General features: G+C 45.0%; 1 protein-coding gene across 2 annotated transcripts in view; it reads left to right on the forward strand.

The window, feature by feature from the left end:
• Positions 1–20,089, forward strand: part of SGCD (sarcoglycan delta) — a 910,180-nt gene that overhangs the window by 756,427 nt on the left and 133,664 nt on the right. For both annotated transcript variants that reach the window (XM_057312282.1, XM_026510846.4), the window contains 2 exons: positions 12,510–12,597; positions 18,352–18,471. In XM_057312282.1, the coding sequence (XP_057168265.1) occupies positions 12,510–12,597; positions 18,352–18,471 (208 nt within the window). The remainder of the gene's footprint in view (positions 1–12,509; positions 12,598–18,351; positions 18,472–20,089) is intronic.

Here is a 20,089-nt window from a genome sequence, read left to right on the forward strand (position 1 = left end):
GGACACAGCAGAAACATTTCACATCCTAATCGCTCTGCCATTTTCTTAGGGCTAACAGAGCTTATCACTCATCAACGTCAGTGATCAAACACCCTTTCAAAAAATATATGTTTAAAGATACAAATGTGATGCTAAATTCCTTACACGTGCTCCTGTAGTTCATCTTTTCGGCTCCGGGAGGGAGGTGCTGTTGTAATCACTAATTTGCACATTAATATTCCCATTTTCCAGTTGGGAGGTTGAGGGGGTGGGTCTAGGGTTACTAGCTCAAAAATGGGGTCTCAGCTGGGGGCCGTGTGCCTCCAAAGCCCGACATAACCATGACGGCACATCACAAAGCTTCCAGTCACCCCAGGGTTGGGAGTTTGGGCTGTGTCACTCAGATTCGTTAGAGGTGAAGCCCCCACCCGGTCAGTCCGCATTGGGCGGAGCGTGTATCTCAGAATCCAGCCACATCGCAGCGCTCCCCCAACAGAAGCCGGTGCTGGGCAGCGCCTGTCTGTCTCTCCGGGCGAGCCGTCCCGGCCTCTGCTTGCACTGGTTTTTCTCTGAAAGGCTCCCGTCATCTTCACTCAGACTCTTTCTGAGAGATGCTTTTCGACTCCCTAGAATGCCACGCGCCATCCTGTGAAAGGTCAAGAGCCAACGCAAAAGGCCCTCCGTGACGGAGGGCGGGAAACAAGTGCGGACGGAGCTGAGGAATGTGTGGGGGCCAGCCACAAAGCCTGGACTTGTGCTCCCAGATCTGGGGGTGCTCTTGGGCCACTGCAAGTTCACCACGGGTGGAAGAGCCCAGTTTGCAATTGTGGCCAAAAGCCAGGCAAATTTGGCCTACAGAGTTTCTGCAGCAAAGAACAACGTGGAACAATTTTCGTCGCTATTCCTTTGTGTAATGTAGCATAGGAAAGCCTTTCTTGCTCGGGGTGCTGTTGAGTTTTAATGCCGTCATACTAGAATCAGCTTGCCCTCAAAGGGGAAAGCCTGAGCCGCCTCCTTGCGCTGCGTGTCTCCCTGTGTCCTGCATCTTCCTCTGTGAAGATTTCCCTAACTGCCAAACAGCCCCGAAGTCTTCCTTCCATCACAATTCATGTCCCTTACAGCTCAGACGACGCATTCCAGGGCGGTGGAACAGAAGCCAAGTGCTCAGTCCTGGAATCCTCAGTCCTGAGTCCTCTCTCTCTGCAACTTACCAGCATGTGGGCCCAGGCGACTCATGGCCCCCACACTTATCCTCAGGCTTCTCATCTCTAACATGGCAATAACCCCTGCTCACTAGCACCGTGGACATTAGCCAATCCGGCAGGTCTTATCCAGAGCCCATCATGTGTCAGATTCTCCACCAAGCCCTTTCATGGTTTTAAAGTGATAAAGGCAGTGAATCTAAGTCATAGCATATGTATTTAAAGCAATCAAGGGCACCTGGGTAATCATTTGGTTAAGCAACCGACTCTTGATTTCGGCTTAGGTCATGGTTTCAGGGTCCTGGGATCGTGTCAAGCTCTGTGCTCAGCAGGGAGTCTGCTTGTCGCTCTTTCTCTGCTCCAATCTCTCTCTCTCTCTCTCTCTCCCTCCCTCCCTCCCTCCCTCTCTCCCCCTCCCTCCCTCTCCTTCCCTCCCTTCCTTTCCCCCTCTCCCTCCCTCTCTGATAAATAAATAAAATCTTAAAAAAACAAAAATAAAGCAGTCAATAAAGTAGCATTTCCCAAAATAGGTTCTGTAGTGTTTTCTATTCGCACGTGATTTAAGAAAAAACAAATTCTATGATTAAGTAAATCTCAGAACTGTTGGTACACAAAACTAACCAAATTACGTTGATATAGGACTTCTCAGAGCTGATAATATCCTACCATGCGTGTTGCAGCTAGAAGGCTTTTTTCCCAAAAAAAACTTTTTGGGGGCAGATTTTGTTTTTAGGAGTGGCTACTCACATACAATGGAAGAGTTTTTTAGAGAACACTGGGAAAAATCAGAAGGAAGGCTCAGGCGGTGACTGAGGCTGGTATTATTTTATATACTGTGAAGATGAAATCGTCACCTGAGACAATATATAGGAGAGTATCCCGGACATTGACAACTGTCACCTGCATAGTCTGTGTCTAATCTCATAATGCTTTTGGACTATGACTTGAGTGCTAGTGGTATCTTTCCAAATACAGAAAATATCATTTAAATGGCCCATAAGAGCAAAGAGGGTGGACAGATCTATAAGCTATTTAGGCATATCACAAACCACAGGGGGGGGAAAAATCCAGTACGTATTGGTGCAAGAATAGTCAGACGGTAGAACAGACCAGACGGCTCTCAGACTCATGTCTATTTGGGAATTGATATATGATGAAGGCAGCACCACATATCAGTGGAGAAAATAACATCCTCTTGGTGGATGGTGTTGAGGAAAAAGGCTTTCCCATGGATTCCCATCTAAACAATGTACCAGAGTGGATTCTGGGGACAATAAAGACATAGAGAGGTAAAACTCAAGTGTTTTTTAGAAGAGAATATAAAGAATGAAGTGAGGCCTGAAAGGATTTCTTTACAAAACCCCAAGATACTATCCTTAAGGAGAAACCAATAATTTTCTTACATTAAATACCCCCCTTCATCAGAGGACAGTGTGGGCAGAGGGAACACAGCTGATAGCAGAACTGGGAGACCTGTTTCCCTCCATCCCTCGCTCATCAGTCTCCAACCACATCGGCCTTTCTCTCTGTCCCTGTTACATACCAACCTCCTTCCTGCCTCAGGGCTGGTATACTTGTCTGCTGTTCTGCCTAAAACATTCTTTCTCTTCTTGATTCACCTAATTCCTACTCATCCTCACGATCTCAGCCAAAATGTCTTTCGCTTAGAAAGGCCTTCCCTGACTGCACTCTCCTTTCACCTTCTGCTCTGTGTTCATTGCAGTCCTTGCAATTGCAAGTAGATAATCATTTATGGAACTCTTAACTTCGTGTCCCTCTCCCCTACTAGGTAGTATGTTAGCTCCAGGAGAGCAGAGGCCACCTGCTCAGTACTTGGCACAGTGCTCTATGCCTAGACGATACTTTCAAAATGTGAATAGAATGAGTTGAGGAGGGGCAGCTGAAAAAGGACATACCCATACCACGTGCTACATGGGTGCTACCAGCATAGGGAAGATTCCGGCATACCTTAACCTTTATGTCAGCAAGAATTGGGGGTAATTACTTGTGCCCCTGCTTCTCCCTGTCATCTGGAGACTCAACATCTCAGCTCTCGTTTGTATCACCTGCAGATCCTTGCGCTGCATTAGATGATACACGGCTATTCGTTGATTATACATCTCGACTGCTTCCTCCCACCCCACTCGGTGTTCTATATTTGGACCATCACATCAACCATGCTTAATGACTTGCCTTTTGAAAACTCTCTTTGACAGTTGGCGTCAGCCTTCATTTAATTACTTCTTTTGTTGACAACTCTCACTCTCTGTTGACTCTTAATTTGATCTGAGCATTCAGTTATTCAGCAAATATTTATTGAAAACGTAGTGAGTGCCAGGAATGTGCCAGGCACTAGAAAATCTGGCAGTCCGCTTCCACCGTTGACATGCTAACATGACACCTCAAAGGAATCACTGAACAGAACAGCTCAACTTAGTTAAATATTGAGAGAGCCCTAAATGCACCCAAATTTGGGCACAGTGCGAAGAGCGACTGAACAGAAACACGACAATGCCAAAGCTGGACCGGTTCCCAGCTTATTTTGAGTAAGTGCTTCAGAATGTAGCTTCATTATTCATGACTGGAAAACTCTTCAAAACAATAGAAGTCTACCCAAGCATCATTATGAACAGATATTCTTAAGTAAAATAAAAAATAACCATACTCTAGCCTTGTTTTTAAATACTTGTCATGCTCTTGAAAGGGTCAATTCAGAGATGACTAAAGCATCCTGTTCAGATTAATAGTGAGAATAGAGACACTGGAAGCTTGTTAAAGATAAACTTACGAACTATGCTTTGGAGGTGATTTTGGTGACAAATCTAAGTCGGTGTCAATTATTTTTTTCTTCTTCATATCAAGAGTATTATTACTTAATGAACATTGATTGCTGGAGCCAGTATATTATGATACCTACCGCAAAGAAGTGGGGCCTTCTGATGACAGTGTTATCTGTAAGTTGACCAGGGAAGAATGATAGTGTATAGGGAGCCCCGGAAGGAGGATTGTCTGTGAGAGACCTACACACCATTGTTTATTTTAGTATTCCTTAAGATAAAATCCCGTGGAAATAGACTTAAGGGAGAATTTCCCATTAATGTTATCCACCCCAAAGTGAAATCACACATCCATAATGGAGTAAGCTTCCTGCCTATTCAGAGATGGCTGGCTTCCCAAAGTCTCTTTCCAAAGTTCTGGATCTTAGAATTTGGCAACCTAATATAGCTTTCAAAAAAATCCTGATTTAAAAAAAATAGTTGTATAGAAGCAGAAAAGTTGTAAAGATAGTGCAGTGTTCTTATATACGTCATAGTCTCCCTTATTACGAATATCTCATTAATAGGGTCCTTCTGTCAAAATTAATGAACCACTATTGATACATTATTGCTAACTACAGTCCATTCTTTATTCAGATTTCCTTAGTTTTAACTAATGTCCTTTTTATGCCTAAGAATCTCTTAGGCATAAATGCCACATCACATTAGTGTTCATGTTTCTTGAAAAGGCTCTTCTTAGCTGTGATGGTTTCTCAGACTTTCCTTGGTTTGATCACCTTACCAGCTTGGAAGAGTGCTGGTCAAGTATTTTGCGAAATTACTTTCAACTGAGGTTTGTCTGACGTTTTCCTCATTATTAGGTGGTTATCACGGTTTTGACGATAAAGACCAGCGAGGTGGAGCATCTTTTTCTTCACGTAAATCAGAGTCTCATGCTCTCAACATGGTTGTCACTGCTGATGTTGACCTAGACTAGCCGGCTGCTGCAGTGTTTGTCACATTTCCCCACTGGGAAGTTGCCATCCCCATTCCATGTTGTACTCTTTGAAAGGAAGTCGCTAGGTGCAACCACCTTTAAGGAATAGAGAGTTAACTAGGAAAAGTGTTTGAATTCTTGTACATGAGAGATGTGTTTATTCCCTCCCATTTGTTTATTCAGTCACTTATTTATATCAGTCTGGACTAATGGATATTTATTTTATGCTTTGGGTTATAATTCACTACTACATTCTATATTTGGTGGAAATTATTCCTGCTTTGGCCATTACACACTCTTTCTGTTGTCTCCTGTGTCCCTTTGACCTGCTTCCATAATTATGAGGTGTTTTTCTGTTTGTTTGGTTTTTTTTAAAGATTTTATTTATTTATTTGACAGAGATAGAGACAGCCAGCGAGAGAGGGAACACAAGCAGGGGAGTGGGAGAGGAAGAAGCAGGCTCATAGCAGAAGAGCCCGCTGTGGGGCTCGATCCCACAACGCCGGGATCATGCCCTGAGCCGAAGGCAGACGCTTAACTGCTGTGCCACCCAGGCGCCCCTCTGTTTGGTTTTTTACTTGGTCTTTGAGCACTTCCTTTCTTTATGGCATTCAAGGTGTTCCCGGCTCATCTTTTATATTTCTTGCCTTGGTTCTAGAATCAGCATTTTCCAGGGGGTCCTCCTCATGTAAGTTTTCTTTGTTTCTTGTTGTAGTTGATGAAGTATTTTGGTAGCCACTGCACTAGGCACTTGGTACGTATTGTCTTTCTTAATCCTCCTATCAACACTATTGTGTAAACTTGGACTTCATTAGTAAAGAAACTGGGGCTCGAAGAAAAGAAGTGACGTTTCTGAACCCTGGCTGCACAAGGGCCAGCCTCCCTTGTTAGCGAAGTTAACACCAGATGGCATCTATGCTGTTGCAAACCACCCTGAAAGGACAAGCCAGTGGACCGTACTCTGAAGGCCTCTCAGAACTCTAGCCGCACTGATCCCTTCCTTCTCTGAACTGCGCGCTGGGAGTTGAAAGCCTTCCCTGACTATGGAAGGGGCTTATGCGCTGTGTTACTGTCTTCTCTGTTTATCTAAATGCCCAGATCAGACTGCTAGGTCCCCAGAGAGCAAGGAAAATATACTACCATGTAAGATCATCAAAATAAGTAACTTCTAGAAGCCGTATCCCTTCAAAAAGACTGGGGTGATAAAGCTGCCATCAAAGGCATATATTCAAATCACTGCCTTTCATACAGGAAAGGACAGATGTCCACTGAAGGGTTACCACATCGTTGTCACGATTCTGTTGCATCGATTCAGTCTCCCCCGCGCAAGGAGCTTCTCCATCTTCCCCATTCTCCAGGGCCCGAGACTGTGTCTGTGTTTCAGGCACTCACGTAGTGTGTGTAAAACGCTTAAGAAAACTCTTGAGTCCTGGGCAGAGACTGCCTGTTTTTGACTTCACAAGTTTTAACCTGCTTTCCTCTGAAGAAGGCAGTGGTACGAGGTGGCTCTAGAGGTGGACAGACTGACAGCAGTGAGAAATGGTAGGTCTCTGCTTCATTCAGAAACCCCACTGATGGGGCACCTGGGTGGCTCAGTCGGTTAAGCATCTGACTTTTGATTTCGGCTCACGTCATGATCTCAGGGTCCTGAGATCCAGCCCTGAGTTGGGTTCTGCAGTGGGAGTGGAGCCTGCTTAAGATTTTCTCTCTCCGTCTCCCTTGCCCCCCATCTCTCCTCCCCTGGCTTGCATGTGCTCATGCTCTCTCTCTCTCAAAAAAAAAAAATAAATAAATCAAAAACCCCACTGAAAAAGACAGTGAATGGAGAGCAGAAGTGAAAAGGGGTGAATATACCTGGTCACAAAAAACAGGAGAGGAAACAGTTGAGAGAGAATGATGGAAAAAGCAGGTAGATGAGAGGTAGACATGCCTGTAGGATGGAAAGCCACTGCAGGGAGTGAGTGGGACAGAGCCACGTATCCACGAGGCATTTTAAGTGCAGTGCCTGGGGCCCACAGAAGTCGAAAGGAACCTGGACTGGTCAAAAATCTGCCCAAAGACCCCTCACTTCGACTCTCCGTCTATCCCCAGCTCCCATCCCCATTTGACCTAGTTAGGTAATAAGTACCTCTTCCCAACCTCACGGAAGATAGGAAGATTGTTTTCTAGAAAGTTTGACCAGGGTGCCTGGGTTGCTCAGTCAGTTAAGTGTCTGCTTTCGGCTCAGGCCATGATCCCAGAGTCCTGGGATCAAGTTCCCCATCGGGCTCCCTGCTTAGCGGGGAGTCTGCTTCTCCTTGTCCCTCTGCCTCTCCCCCCTGATCATGCTCTCTCTCTCTTGCTCTCTCAAATAAATAAAATCTTTAAAAAAAAAAAAAAAAGTTTGACCAGAGGACCTCTGGGCTCTGGACAGTAGGCACAGATGAGGTCAAGAATGAGGCATGAAAATGGGTTTACCTAAAAGTCTGTCCCTGAACAGTAAAATGCCCAGTGCCCTTCCCCTCCATCACTCAGAACTCCTATATCAAAAGTTACACCCACCACTTCCCTGGCAGGAGTTAGAGATTTCTTTTCTGATGAGATTAGCCCACGGATACTGACTGCCCACTGCTCCGGACATCTGGACACTCTCTACTGAATTAGCCAAAACCCCACTACTGTGCCCTACGGCAAGGTTCAAACACAGAGCTTCCAACCAGCTTTTTTGTTCTCATGGAAGACAGAAGAACACATCCATCACACAAAGAAGGGATGGCATAAAAAGGAAGGGTCAAAGAATAAGAAAATACTTTTAAAAAATAAAGAGTATGATAATACAAGTTTAAAAAAAATAACAGGAAAATTGGAACTTATAGCATGACTCCAAAAATAGAAACGAAAGAAGAAGGATTAAACAGTAGGAGGGAAAAAAAAAGGAAATTTAGAAAATAAAGCTTTTTTTTTTTTTTTAATGAAGGATTTATTGGCTCCAGGAAAAGAAAAAAAAATGTACAAAGAAGCAAAAGACATGTAGTTAAAAGAAAACTGCTTGGCTCAGCTGTGGACGGCATATGCATCATCATAGTAATGTAGATTCTGAACATTGATTTAACAAAGTTGTAAGGAAGAGTCCATACCATTGCAGAAATTCAGTGGATAACGTCTGAAGTTGACAAATCAAGAGATAGTGTGGAAGCATATTCGGGGCCACGGGGAGAGGAACAGGATGGAGGAACATCCTAGCAAGTTGAAAGCTCTTGGCAGTGTTGCACCGTCAAGAGGTGTGAGCCATCGCTCTTTGATTAGAAGCTTTAGAATACTTTATAAAGTATTGGAAGTATTGGGATACTTTATAAGGTGGAAGCTTTAGAATAATATAATGTTTCATACTTGTTTTGATATAAGAATAAGTAATACATTTTTAAAAAATAAGACCCAGTAATTTTAAAATGTCAGGCTGATGGAGCCATTTCGTGCTCAGGTAGCCACGTGCCTCCGATAGCCCCTGGAGGGCATTGTAGAACAAATAATGCTCATTGCGGGGTCTTGAGTGATCCAGAAAAGCTTTGACTGTGTTCTGCACGTTCTGCCTTAGAGAAACAGACGTGACAGGGCTTCTGGTGCGAGCTTTAGTTATTTGGGGGAGGGTACCGCTGTGGACTGTCCTCTCCCCCCCCCCCCCCCCCGTGTGGGAAAAACGGTGCTTGCCTCCCTTTCCTGCCTCCCAGTCGGGCTCAGCCTGTGTCCAGAAGAATTGAGGGCTGACTGGCCTCAGACTGACTTGACCTGGTCCAGAGGCCTGATCTTCATCAGAAGCCGTGGGTCTGCCAGACCCCTTTCTGCCCGGCAGAGCTCATCTGCAGAGCTGATCTGCCAGCAGTTCCCTGCAAGCCCCTCTCCTGGGAGGGTTGCAGTGAGGTCAGTTAGTGAAATTCACCAGCCCCAGGGCAGAATCCTCTGTGGCAGAAATTAACCTCCCCGCCCCCAAAGGCTGCAGTGGTGAGTAGGAGAGACACAGGCTGGAGAGCCTTTCCCTTACTTGTTCTGATACTGCAAAGGCCCCAGGGAGGCTTCGCTTGGCTGGTATTTGCCTGGTTTAGCGTCAGTAAGCAGAGACAGCCAGATAAAAGTCACACTGACCAGCTGCCATGAGAGGCCTGTTAGCTGCTTCATGCATTTTACCTGGTAATCTTTTGTTATCAAGGTCTATGGGAGGATTATAGCAACACTTCCCAGGCTAGAATGAGGCTTTTTTGTTTAAACCCTGACATAGCAAAGACTGTTTCCCAGGATTTTAGCATATTAGAACAATTAATGGTAAATTATAATATTTTGACACAGTAATAAAAAGGAATGGGAGGCTTTCTTCTATCTCTTGCTATAAACCTTAAGCAAAGCTGTTGGGAGATTTTTTTTCTGCCATGGAATTATTTGAATAATATTACGGGCAAGCAAGTAGCATTTGAAGAAACTGGGATTTGAAAAATAAGGGTGAGCCAGCCCCATAGAGGGAGATTCTTTGAAATACGGAGGTGGAAGTTTCTGGAAATGGAGGAAGCCCCTGACTCACTGCCCAGATGGGTTGTGAAGACTGGTAATGCAATGGGTGGTCTTCCTCATTTCTCTCCATCTTTCCCTCCCTCCTTCCCCAGTCTTCCCTCCTCCCTGTCCTTCCCCTCCTCCTCCTGCCTCTGTCATTACTCCTCCTCCCCCCTCCCCCATTTACCATAACTGCTGGAGGACTTACTGTGTGCCTGGCACTGGACCATGTGTGTTCTAATAATTACATAGAGAATTTAATAATTTCAGTAATCTGTGAATTTTAATAATTCAATAATATTTGCACCATTTTACATATCAAGAAACTGAGGCTTAGAACTATTAATTTGCCTAAAAGCACCCAACTGGCAAGCGGTAGAGCAGGGATGGGAAACTAGGCAGGCTGACTTCAGGGCTTCTGTTGCACACGTGGCACATAGAGAGTGTGCAGTTGTGTCAGCTGTGAGCTCACTGATCACAGCCGTGTTGATGGTGGAGAGCGCGCAGAATGACCCACAGAGCAGTTAAGTGATTCGCTCAAGGTCACACACTGGTCAGTGGCAGCAGAATATATCCCATTCTCTCACTCCACGTAGCTCTCCTCTCTGCAGCGCCAGCTTGCTGAATAGAAGAAGAATTAGTACATTAACTTCTAGAAACATATGACCTCCTGTCCGGGTTCCAGGTTCTGAATCCTCACATTACTTGAATCGATTTTAAGTTTTAAGTAGAACTGTTGGGCACTGCCAAAAGCAATGCCAAAGCAGCTATTTTAGGCTAATATTTGTTACGTAACGGACAGAAGATAGAAGCCTATGACAATATGAAATTTCTTCTTCTCTTAGCTAATTAAAAAACAAAGCAGAAAGCTTACCATCAGGCAGAATTGAAACTCTAAGCCATTGTGGGGGAGTCCAGGGAATCAGCAGTTGCCCTGATGAGACAGAAGTCACCGTCTCTGTCCCTGATGCTGGGACAACAGCTCTGGCCCAAGGGGATCTGGTACTACAGGGTCCGGGCGGGTCTTGGGTGTAGGTTATCGGTTTTAGACGTTCGCCTTGGGCCAGAGCTGCTGTCCTAGCGTCAGGGAGAGAGAGGGTGCCTGCTAATTCATCAGGGCAACCCCCGGTGCACCAGAATCCCCCACGGTGGCTTGGGTAAGGGAGACTGTGACTCCAGACCTTCGGTCTACGGAAGGGACGCCGTCGCGGTGGCGGCCTGGCCCCGCTGGCCAGCCACTGCTCTGCCTGCAGCTGCCAGGCTGAGCTCATGAATCCCCTCCCACGCCCTGCCAGCTTTAGAAGGAGAAAGACATGAGACACTCATCCCACAACCTTCCTACCTCCCTGACCTTCTTTTTTCATTTCCTCTTGGTGAAACCTATCTATATTCTTTTTAAGGTTGAGCTTAAGCATTCACGAACATCTCCTTTGCTTCCCACTCCACAGCTTCAAGCTATGAATAATCTTCCCCTTCAGGGAAGTTCCCCACATCCTTTGTTTGCGGCTTCTTAATCACTCGGGATCGTTCTCTGCCTCGTATTACTTGTGTATCCATCTTATTGATCCCATTAGATCCTAAGACTTTAAAAATAAAAAGGAGGGGCGCCCGCGTGGCACAGCGGTTAAGCGTCTGCCTTCGGCTCAGGGTGTGATCCCGGCGTTCTGGGATCGAGCCCCACATCAGGCTCCTCCGCTGGGAGCCTGCTTCTTCCTCTCCCACTCCCCCTGCTTGTGTTCCCTCTCTCGCTGGCTGTCTCTCTCTGTCAAATAAATAGATAAAATCTTTAAAAAAATAATAAAAAATAAAAAAATGAAAATAAAAAGGAGTCTTACTTATCTTTGCTTTCTGTACCGCTCTTAGGACGATGGTTTTTCTGGGCGTGGGACTCAGTGCATAGTGGTATTATAAAATTTTCGGGCAGATAAATGCCGTGTGGTAACAAAGGTTTAGAAAGAAGAGGACTACCCACGTTCCTTTTTCCCGATAACAACTGTCTGGTTACTGACGTGTCCTGGCAGCAATTCATCCTTAATTTATGGCTTTAGTTTGCTCTAGGAAAGGGAGTACATCTAAGCCAGGGGTTGGCAAACTATGGCCTGTGGGCTCTATCCGGCCCCTCTACCTGTTCTCATGTGGCCAGTGAAATAAAGAGAGGTTTTGTTTTTGTTTTGTTTTGTTTTTTTCCATTTTTAAATGATGAGGAGGAAAAAGAAAGAACAACAGTCTAGGATACAGTAAGATTATGTTAAATTTAAAATTATTTGAAATTCAGATGTCATTGTCCATGAATAAAGTTTTACTGGACTAGAGCCATACCCATTTGTGCGCGGCCTGTGGTTGTTAGGTTTTGAGTAGTCACCACAGAGACTGTACACTCCACAAAACCTAAAATGTTTACTATCAGACCCTTTGCAGAAAAAGTGTGCCAGCCCCTATTCTGAGTCATTCTCAGAAATGTCTGCCGCAGTGTGAAAATGGGCTGGGGTGCTCTTTTTGACAAAGGAAACATTGGCTAAAGGCACAGAGCATATTTCGGGCTGAATTGCACCTGGATTCTCACAGCAGGTGGACAGGCCAGAGGAGCTGACCTTGGGTATTTTCCACATGCTTTCTGCTCTCCAGTAAGGACTCTCCATGGTTCCTTTGGAGATACTACAAACTAGAAAGTGTGAAATTAGATTACCAATCATTCCTGATCATTCTATGTACCAAAGGTAACTAGCATGTGTAGTAAGATCTAAAGGACTCTTCATCGCTGGGTTATCTATGATTCAACTGTGAGTGTGTGTGTGTGTGTGTGTGTGTGTGTGTGTGTGTGTGTGTGTGTGTGAAATCTATTTTGAGTGCATGTTGGTCCCTGTGGGTCTCCTTGGAGGAAATCCATTTTGGATGAATGCCAGTTATCATGTACGTGGGGATCATGAAGACATTTGGAGTTTTCAAATAAAGACACATCAGTTAGCACTTGGTGAAGACCAGTTCAGCCCCTTGGAGAGTTGTGGTTTGTTTCGAACTTTGCCATTTTCATGTGTTTCTCTTATTTTCTTATTACAGGGGAATGCCCTGTACTTCAAATCAGCCAGAAATGTTACAGTGAACATTCTCAATGACCAGACTAAAGTGCTAACTCAGCTCATCACAGGTAAGAAACTAAAGGACCTGGCGGTGCCTGGTCCACGCTTAGCACTCAGAAAACATAGAGCCAAAGATTGAACGAAATACCACGTGAACTAAAAGAAAGAAATGTGCGCTAACATGTTGTACGGGGTGGAGAAGGAGAAGGCAGCATGTGTTCCATGATTCTACTAAAGGGTAAAGTCTCATCATATACACACATTTAACTTATGCAAATCCAACAATTCTCGTGTGGAGGGACAATAAGCTATTTTTCATGCAGCAGGGCCCCCAAACATAAGCCAGCTGCTTCATCTGGTGCTCAGCACCAGAAAAGCTCTCTGCTCCCACGCTGGAGGACAAGCTGGCTGTGTTGGATTAACTGAGAGAGAGAGCACAATATACACAAAACCCTGCACACAGACTTTATGGGGTGGAAAGGGGATTTTTAAAGGTAATTTGAATCCGTGCCGTGTTTGCGCTACGTGCTGACTTTGAACCTGACTCAACGGCAAGGTGCAGATGTACCTCCTTTGATTATGTTTGCGTGGTTCCTTTTCATAGAGCAGATCTGCTCCTAACAGTTGCGGAAAGCACCCACTGGGTTTTAAGCTGCGTATTCCTAACATTTAAACAAGGATTGGTTATTAACGTAATGATTATAATGATAAGCCTGGGCCCTATGGTCATGGTAATGTGTTGAGTGCTATGACCAATGCCCCCAGTGTAGGTTATGAGCCACAGTAAACAGGAGCCATTAGGCACCCCCACAGTGGAAGGGAAAAGAGGTATGTGTCTGAATAGCATTGTTATACTTCCAGAGAGAAAATGCCATTTGTTTGGCTTCAGGGCCGAGAGAGAAGCCTACAGATGGACATTTTGAGAAGCCAGTTGTCCAAATACCCTGAAACGTTACTGTGACGAAAACATCTGGCACCCCCGCTAATAAACACGCCACGGGGAGACAGGTGCTCTGTGCCCAGAGGCTTGCCGGGGAAAGGGTCTGTGTGCCTGCAGGAGCACCGCATCCCATGGCTGGAGATTCGCAGCCAGTGGGTGACTTGGACCACCTACCAGTGGTGGAAGGAGCCGCCGCGCGGCGCAGCCCGTAATCCATAAACACGGTGCCCCAGTGTGCGGCTGGATTGTCGGCCTTGCTTACAGAACATCTGGCCTGCAGTCACAACACTAAATAATTAAATAAACAGCTTCAGTAAGCAGTGATTTAAGCAGCATGTGTGAAAATTGCCTCCAGGAGGGAAATAAATCCAACCTCCGTTCCCTGATTCCTCGGTGCGAAAGGAACTTATTTAGCCTGTTGATCATTTGCCATTGATTCGCCATGGGAGGTTTGGTTTACTTGAGAGATTTTGTTTTGATAAAGCTCCAAGTGCCCAAGTAACTATTCTTCAGGCCTTGTCTCACCCCCTCCTCCTGCATTCCAACCTCCTCCTCTCCCTTCTCTCCCCAAATTCCTTACCCACTCCTCCCCTCTCCCACCCACCCTTTCCATCCTTCTTTCCCTTCCCTCCTCACCCCCTCTCTCTTTCTCTCTGCCCCTGTCTTTCCTCCTCCTTCTCTCTTCCCCATCTCTCCTCTCTCTCTCTCTCTCTCTCTCTCTCCTTTTTCTCTTCCATTCTCTCTTCTCTCCCTCCTTCCTTGTCTTCTGTCTTCCTGTCTCCCCTGCCCAAGTTAGGCCCTCCTGGCTGCTGAGACACCTCTCTGGAGCTCTCACAGTGAGGCCCAAGATAGCTCATATTAAAATGAGATGGGCAAAAAGCCACTCTAACAGCAGCTGGCGGGAGACTTTCAAGATGATCACTGGAGAGGATAATAGATGGTTCAAAATATCATTCTAAGTACATAGACGCATGCATGCTCACCCCCTCAAGTTCTCCTGCAGGCTTCTCCTTTTGCACTGATGCACGTGGTGGAAAGCACAGAGGCGTTCTGGGAGACAGGGTCTGCTAAAGCTTGTTCTCCTTGGTGGCGTGCCCACCCCGGAGCAAACGACTGCTCTCGTCCAAGTAGCCAGGTTGACGAAGGCAATCCTGAGGATCCAGACTTCTACGGACCTCAAGAATGTCTCAGAAGCCCAGTAGAAATTCCAGCATTAGCAATTCAAGTAAATTTTTCCCATGGAAGAGGGCTTTCAGTGATAGTTAAGTTGCCAGGTGAGGCCACGAAAGCATATGTGGCCCACCCTGCAGCTGATTGAGTGCCTTCTCAGTAGTGGCCCACAGACGAAGCCCTCTGGCCTGCATGGAGGGGGGTGGTAAGCAGGCGTTTCCCAGCATCTCACCGGAGTGGGGAAGGGTCTCAGCATCAAGGGAGTTGGGGAGAGGAATTAGGAGGATGGCCCCCTTCCAGCACTCAGAGTCATGGCATTGGCATGACTGGGGGCCTGCTAGCGTGTCCTGCTGCGTTCCACTTCTCCCCGTGTAGGAGACGCATTAAGGAAGTACTCCACACATAGCACCACGCACTGAGGGAACTTAACTGGAGAGTAGTTGCAGGTGACAAATAATGATTTTTTCCATCCCAGAGAAGAACAGGAGGGACCTCCTGAGCAGTCTCTAGCCCCATTTGCATTTCCCTCCAGAATCTTTCTTTTTTCTTTTCTTTTTTTTTTTTTTTTTTTTTGTGTGTGTGTGTGTGTGTGTGTGTGTGTGTGTGTGTGTATGAGTGAGATTTCAGCCGCGTCTAGGTGATTTGGCAGCCCCAGGTAAAATCAACAAAAGGACAAGCCGTCTGCACCATTGAGCCAGCAGTTGCTCTGTGGGGTTTTGGCTGAAACTTCCAACTACAGAGCTTTATACGTGCGAATGGCTCTGGCCCTTGGTAGATTCCTTTCTGTGTTCCGAGAAGCCCTGGAAAGCAAGATAACTTAATTATGTTTTGAGTTCTCGGATTGCTTCAGTGTCTTTAGGACATTCTCTTGCATGTCTCACAAACCAGTCATCAGTTCAGAGCAGACTGGCTTTACACAGGCAGGTGTTCTCGACTCCTCAAGGGCCTTGTCTAATGATACTGTCCAGGTCCACAGAGGCAGAGGCCAAGCATTTTTTGTTTCCCGGTCATACCCCCATTATGCCATAGACTAGATCCAGAGTGGCAAAATGGACTCACCCCACGCCTGTCCCAAGGTCATTCATTCATTTAGTAACCCTCCTTCACCTCCTGATCCCCAAGCTCCCCCCTAAAAAAGGGGGGGTTTAACAATCCCAATGTAGTAACAAGTAGTATAGATTTCACTTATACAATTTTGTTGTGATCAAGAAGACAGCCACATCTGAGCCCTCCCGGAACCATCTAGTCCAAAGCCCTCACTGTCCATCTCTGTTCTTTCAGGATTGCACTCTGGTCCTTGTCTCCAGCTTTCTACTCCCCCCCCCCCCCCCGCCGCCCCATCCTCCAAAAGCTCCCCTCCTAGCTGGTCCCCACGTGTTGACTCCAACTCTCTTCTCTCTCTAGACAAGTACACATTCCTGTTCTTCTGTGCAACAATTCTGAGACCAGTTCAAAGACCCAGATCTTCCAGTAGCTGACCTGGTGCCCTTAGCTCTGCTCGCACTTGTTCTTCTCACCTACAGCATGAAGGCAGCCAGGGCTAGGTGCCGTGCCATTTGGAAAATCTCTGCTATGTCTATTTCAATTTCCCACTCACTCAGGAGCCTTTCCAATGTCCTTCCTTTTGTCAGAGGGCTATTGGGGATGTATTAGCAGGAGATGAGGGCTGACAAATTGGCATGATTATGTGAATAAGGCAAGTGCACTGAGAGGTGATAGTCATTAATTATTTTCAGTGTTTTGGGACCATTGCATCAGAAAAACGGTGATGCGTTACGATCACAATGATGATAATCACGAGAGCAGTCCCCTACATTTCACACCACTTTTCCACCTACAAAGCTCTTTTTATAAACATAGAATAATTTGATCCTCTTAACCTTTCTATAAGGTAATAGAATGGAGAGGTTGTGATAGTATACTTTTACAGATGCAGAAAATGAGGTTCAGAAAGATCAAAGGATGTTCCCAAAGTTACATACTAGAAAATGAGAAAGTTGGGACACAGTTCTTCTGATTCTTAGTCTGGTGGCCTTGCCAGTGAGGACAGCAGCCCTAGATGTCCAGGAGTCAGCCTGGCACCATAAGCCAAGCCTCTGTGTTCTCCTGTTTGGACATAAATAATTTTGCCGAACATCAGCACCAGACAGGGCCACTTGGTTGGTCATGAAGGATCAGTACAAACAAAACAAAACAACAACAAAGACAACTCTAATCATGTCTGACTACAGACAAAAATGGAAACATTTATTGAGACCACCAAAATGACCAAGCATCCCTCAGTCCTGGTTAATATCAGTGACTGCTGTTTCTGTATCCATTACAGTCTTAGCATTGCTCTGGTCTTCCCTACCTCTAGATAAGATATATTAACGTGCCAGTTGTAAAATTACTCCCACTTTCCAATAGCACCTAATCCAGAGCAAAGCCTTGCTTCCTTAAACCGAGTCCCAAAATAACCTAACATGAAACCAAATACTATAATAAGTTCTTTCTTGCCGAGATGCCCTGTGTGGTTGCCCATGGTGTGTGTTCTCCATCAGCAATGAATAAGAAGCCCAGCTTGTTCACCTACCTGTGTGTTCCCATTGATCTTTGCCTGGGAGGCATTGAGGGGCCTTTCATTACTACTCTTTTATAATTAAGTGACACTGTCTTGAAAAATAACTAGAAACAAAAATGCTCCATCAGAATCCCCTGAGCAGTTTTGGGAAAATATAAGATTTCTAGACTCTAACCTCAAAAATGTTTTTCTTTATATGAATTTCCAGACCAAAAGATAAATTCCTTTTGGTCTGAGTGAGGTTCAGGGAGGATGATTACACCCCCAGGTTATTCTGCTGCATTTCTGCAGAGTAGCTTTTGAGAGCCACCTGAACTTGACGCATTCAGGTAGCTCCAGCTCAGAAAAACTGAAATGTCTCCTGTTGTTGTTGTTGTTGTTGTTGTTGTTGTTGTTGTTGTTGTTGTTGTTTTAAGGAATTCTAACATATTAACTTATTTTATTTTTTTCCATGGTACCCAAAACTCTGCCGTTTTCTGATTCATTAGTGCTTAAACTTTATCTGTCTCCATCAGAAGATGCCACCATGATAGCCCCCCTTTTAGCATAGCAATTGTTGTCAAATGATAAACGCTCTACAATTTATTGAATGAAATTCTAGCATAAAAGATTCAACAACATTCTAGCAATTAATTGCAATATAGTATAGCCTTTTCTGCCAGGAAATGATCTATATACTGAGGAAATGGACTTGTCTGGTGTCACATGCAGCCACTGGGTTATGGGTACAGAGTGAGACAGACATCAGCTGAATTTAAAGGCACCCTTTCCAACAGTTAGAGCCAGCCAAAGATACACTGATTACTTCAAGAGGTGGTGAGCTTTCTGTGCCTTGATACATTCAAGCCAAAATCTACAAGTATTTGACAGTAATTTGGTGGTTAGCTAAGGGAAATCTCATTCAAACCAGTCGTCTGAAGAAGGGACGTGATGGTCTTTAGAATCATACCCCGAGAGCATATGATTAAAAGTAATTGACAAGACGTGGCCAGAGTCACAAGACTGATTTTCACGGTTGGCTTCTGAAAACCAATCCACTTACATTAAAGTCCAATACAATCTTGTCAGATATATGTGTTCTATGAAAAGCTCTTTGTAAATGAATGCAATGAGACTAATCTCTCTCTCTCTCTCCCCCACCTCTTCTAGGTCCAAAAGCTGTAGAAGCTTATGGCAAAAAGTTTGAAGTAAAGACAGTTTCTGGAAAATTGCTCTTCTCTGCAGATAACAATGAAGTGGTGGTAGGAGCTGAGAGATTAAGAGTTTTAGGTAAGGAAACCTTTATCATTTAATTGGTTTGATGCCAATGTATACATTTTAGAGGAAAAGTGAAATGGTGCCTAGAAGAGAGATTTAGGTCTATTACCTGGCTTCTGTTAAAGCAAGGTAGATGAACTCCCCCACCCCCTACCTCAGAGCCTGGTCCCCCCATGAAAATGTCTCAAGTCATGAGTTTTTGTGGCATGACTGTCAACACTGAGCTTACCTCATGGGGATGCCTTTACATGCCAACAAGTATAACGGAGCACATCCTATCCTCACAGACTGGCAGTCTTGGGAGAAGCAGTCAAGACCTATATATGTGATTCAGAGATTCCTAAACCTGGTTGTAAATGAAGAATCACTTAGGGAACTTCTGAAAAGTCTGGGTTCACAGATCCAACCATGACTCACTGAATTAGAAGCTGTGGTGGAAGGGCCCAAGAATTTATTTGTGAAAACATGTGCAGGAATATCTGTGGTGCCGCCGATGGATTCCTTGGGTTTGAGCAAAGTAGTCTTCCGTGACTGTATGCTGGAATGCTCTAGTATGGTCGTTTAGGGGTCCTGGAGCTGGAGCTAATCTGTCACTTATCCCTGCTCTGTCATCACGTAGTTGTGTGACTTCGGGCAAGGTACTGACCTCACTGAGCTAGTTCTTTCCTGCTCAGTTGAGCTAAGAACATCTACCATCTCAAGTGGTCCCTAGGGTTTCATGAGTTCATGTTCTATCAGCCAGGTATTTTGAATTCGGCATGTTTCACTTTAGAGCACTATATTTGCTACGTCCTCAGATGTGTCCCATTTTCAGATGAGTAAACAAAGGCTAGAAGTAAAGTAACTTGTCCAATATCAAGCGCCAGTGGTAGGACTGTTCAAATTCTTCCCAGTGGACTCCAGCCTCAGTGCACCTAAATCTGCATAAATATGTTCTCAGACCTTGGCCAACCCTTAACAATTAATGTCTTTCTCTATTATTTGTAGAAATGGCATTCTCCATATTAGTTCTAGGTTTTGGGGGGCAGTGGGGGAAACAAACACAAAAACTTCAGGCTGTCCTTTTGTTCCAGAATACTTTGCTGTACCAGCTGTAGAATAATTGCCCAGGGGAAAAAGTGATGGTATCATGCTCAGATCATTTTGTACAAATGTGGTTTGACACTTCCCGTTAGTTCGTTGGCACTTCGTGAGTCACCTTGCTTCTTTAAAATCTGAATCTTTGCAAAGATTCAAGATCATTTTAGATGTCCAGTTGCTTCAGCTTAATCTTTGTGTACAAAACTCTAGGATGATATCATTTAAGAACTCTCCCCCTTCCCCCCTTCGTAGACTAAGGACTGGCATATTATTGTAATTTTGGTCACTTGAAGGCAGGTGGGTATTTTTGTTGTTGTTGTCATTGCATATGCTTGTGATATTTTACTTAGAGAACAATTCAGGACAAAATCTGTCTCTCTCCATCTTAGGAACATTTGCTTTTTTATGTTAAAATGTAGAAAGGAAGCATCATAATAAATACCACTGCTGCTATCAATGCTAGGAAGATTAGGAAATGACCACCCCACAAATCTCGCATCAACCTAGTCAGTGAAATGAGCCTGGTGTGTTGCAAAAATGAGCTTCCTGT

This window comes from Ursus arctos, unplaced genomic scaffold (assembly GCF_023065955.2).
Source record: "Ursus arctos isolate Adak ecotype North America unplaced genomic scaffold, UrsArc2.0 scaffold_15, whole genome shotgun sequence".
In the NCBI taxonomy this organism is placed as follows: domain Eukaryota; kingdom Metazoa; phylum Chordata; class Mammalia; order Carnivora; family Ursidae; genus Ursus; species Ursus arctos.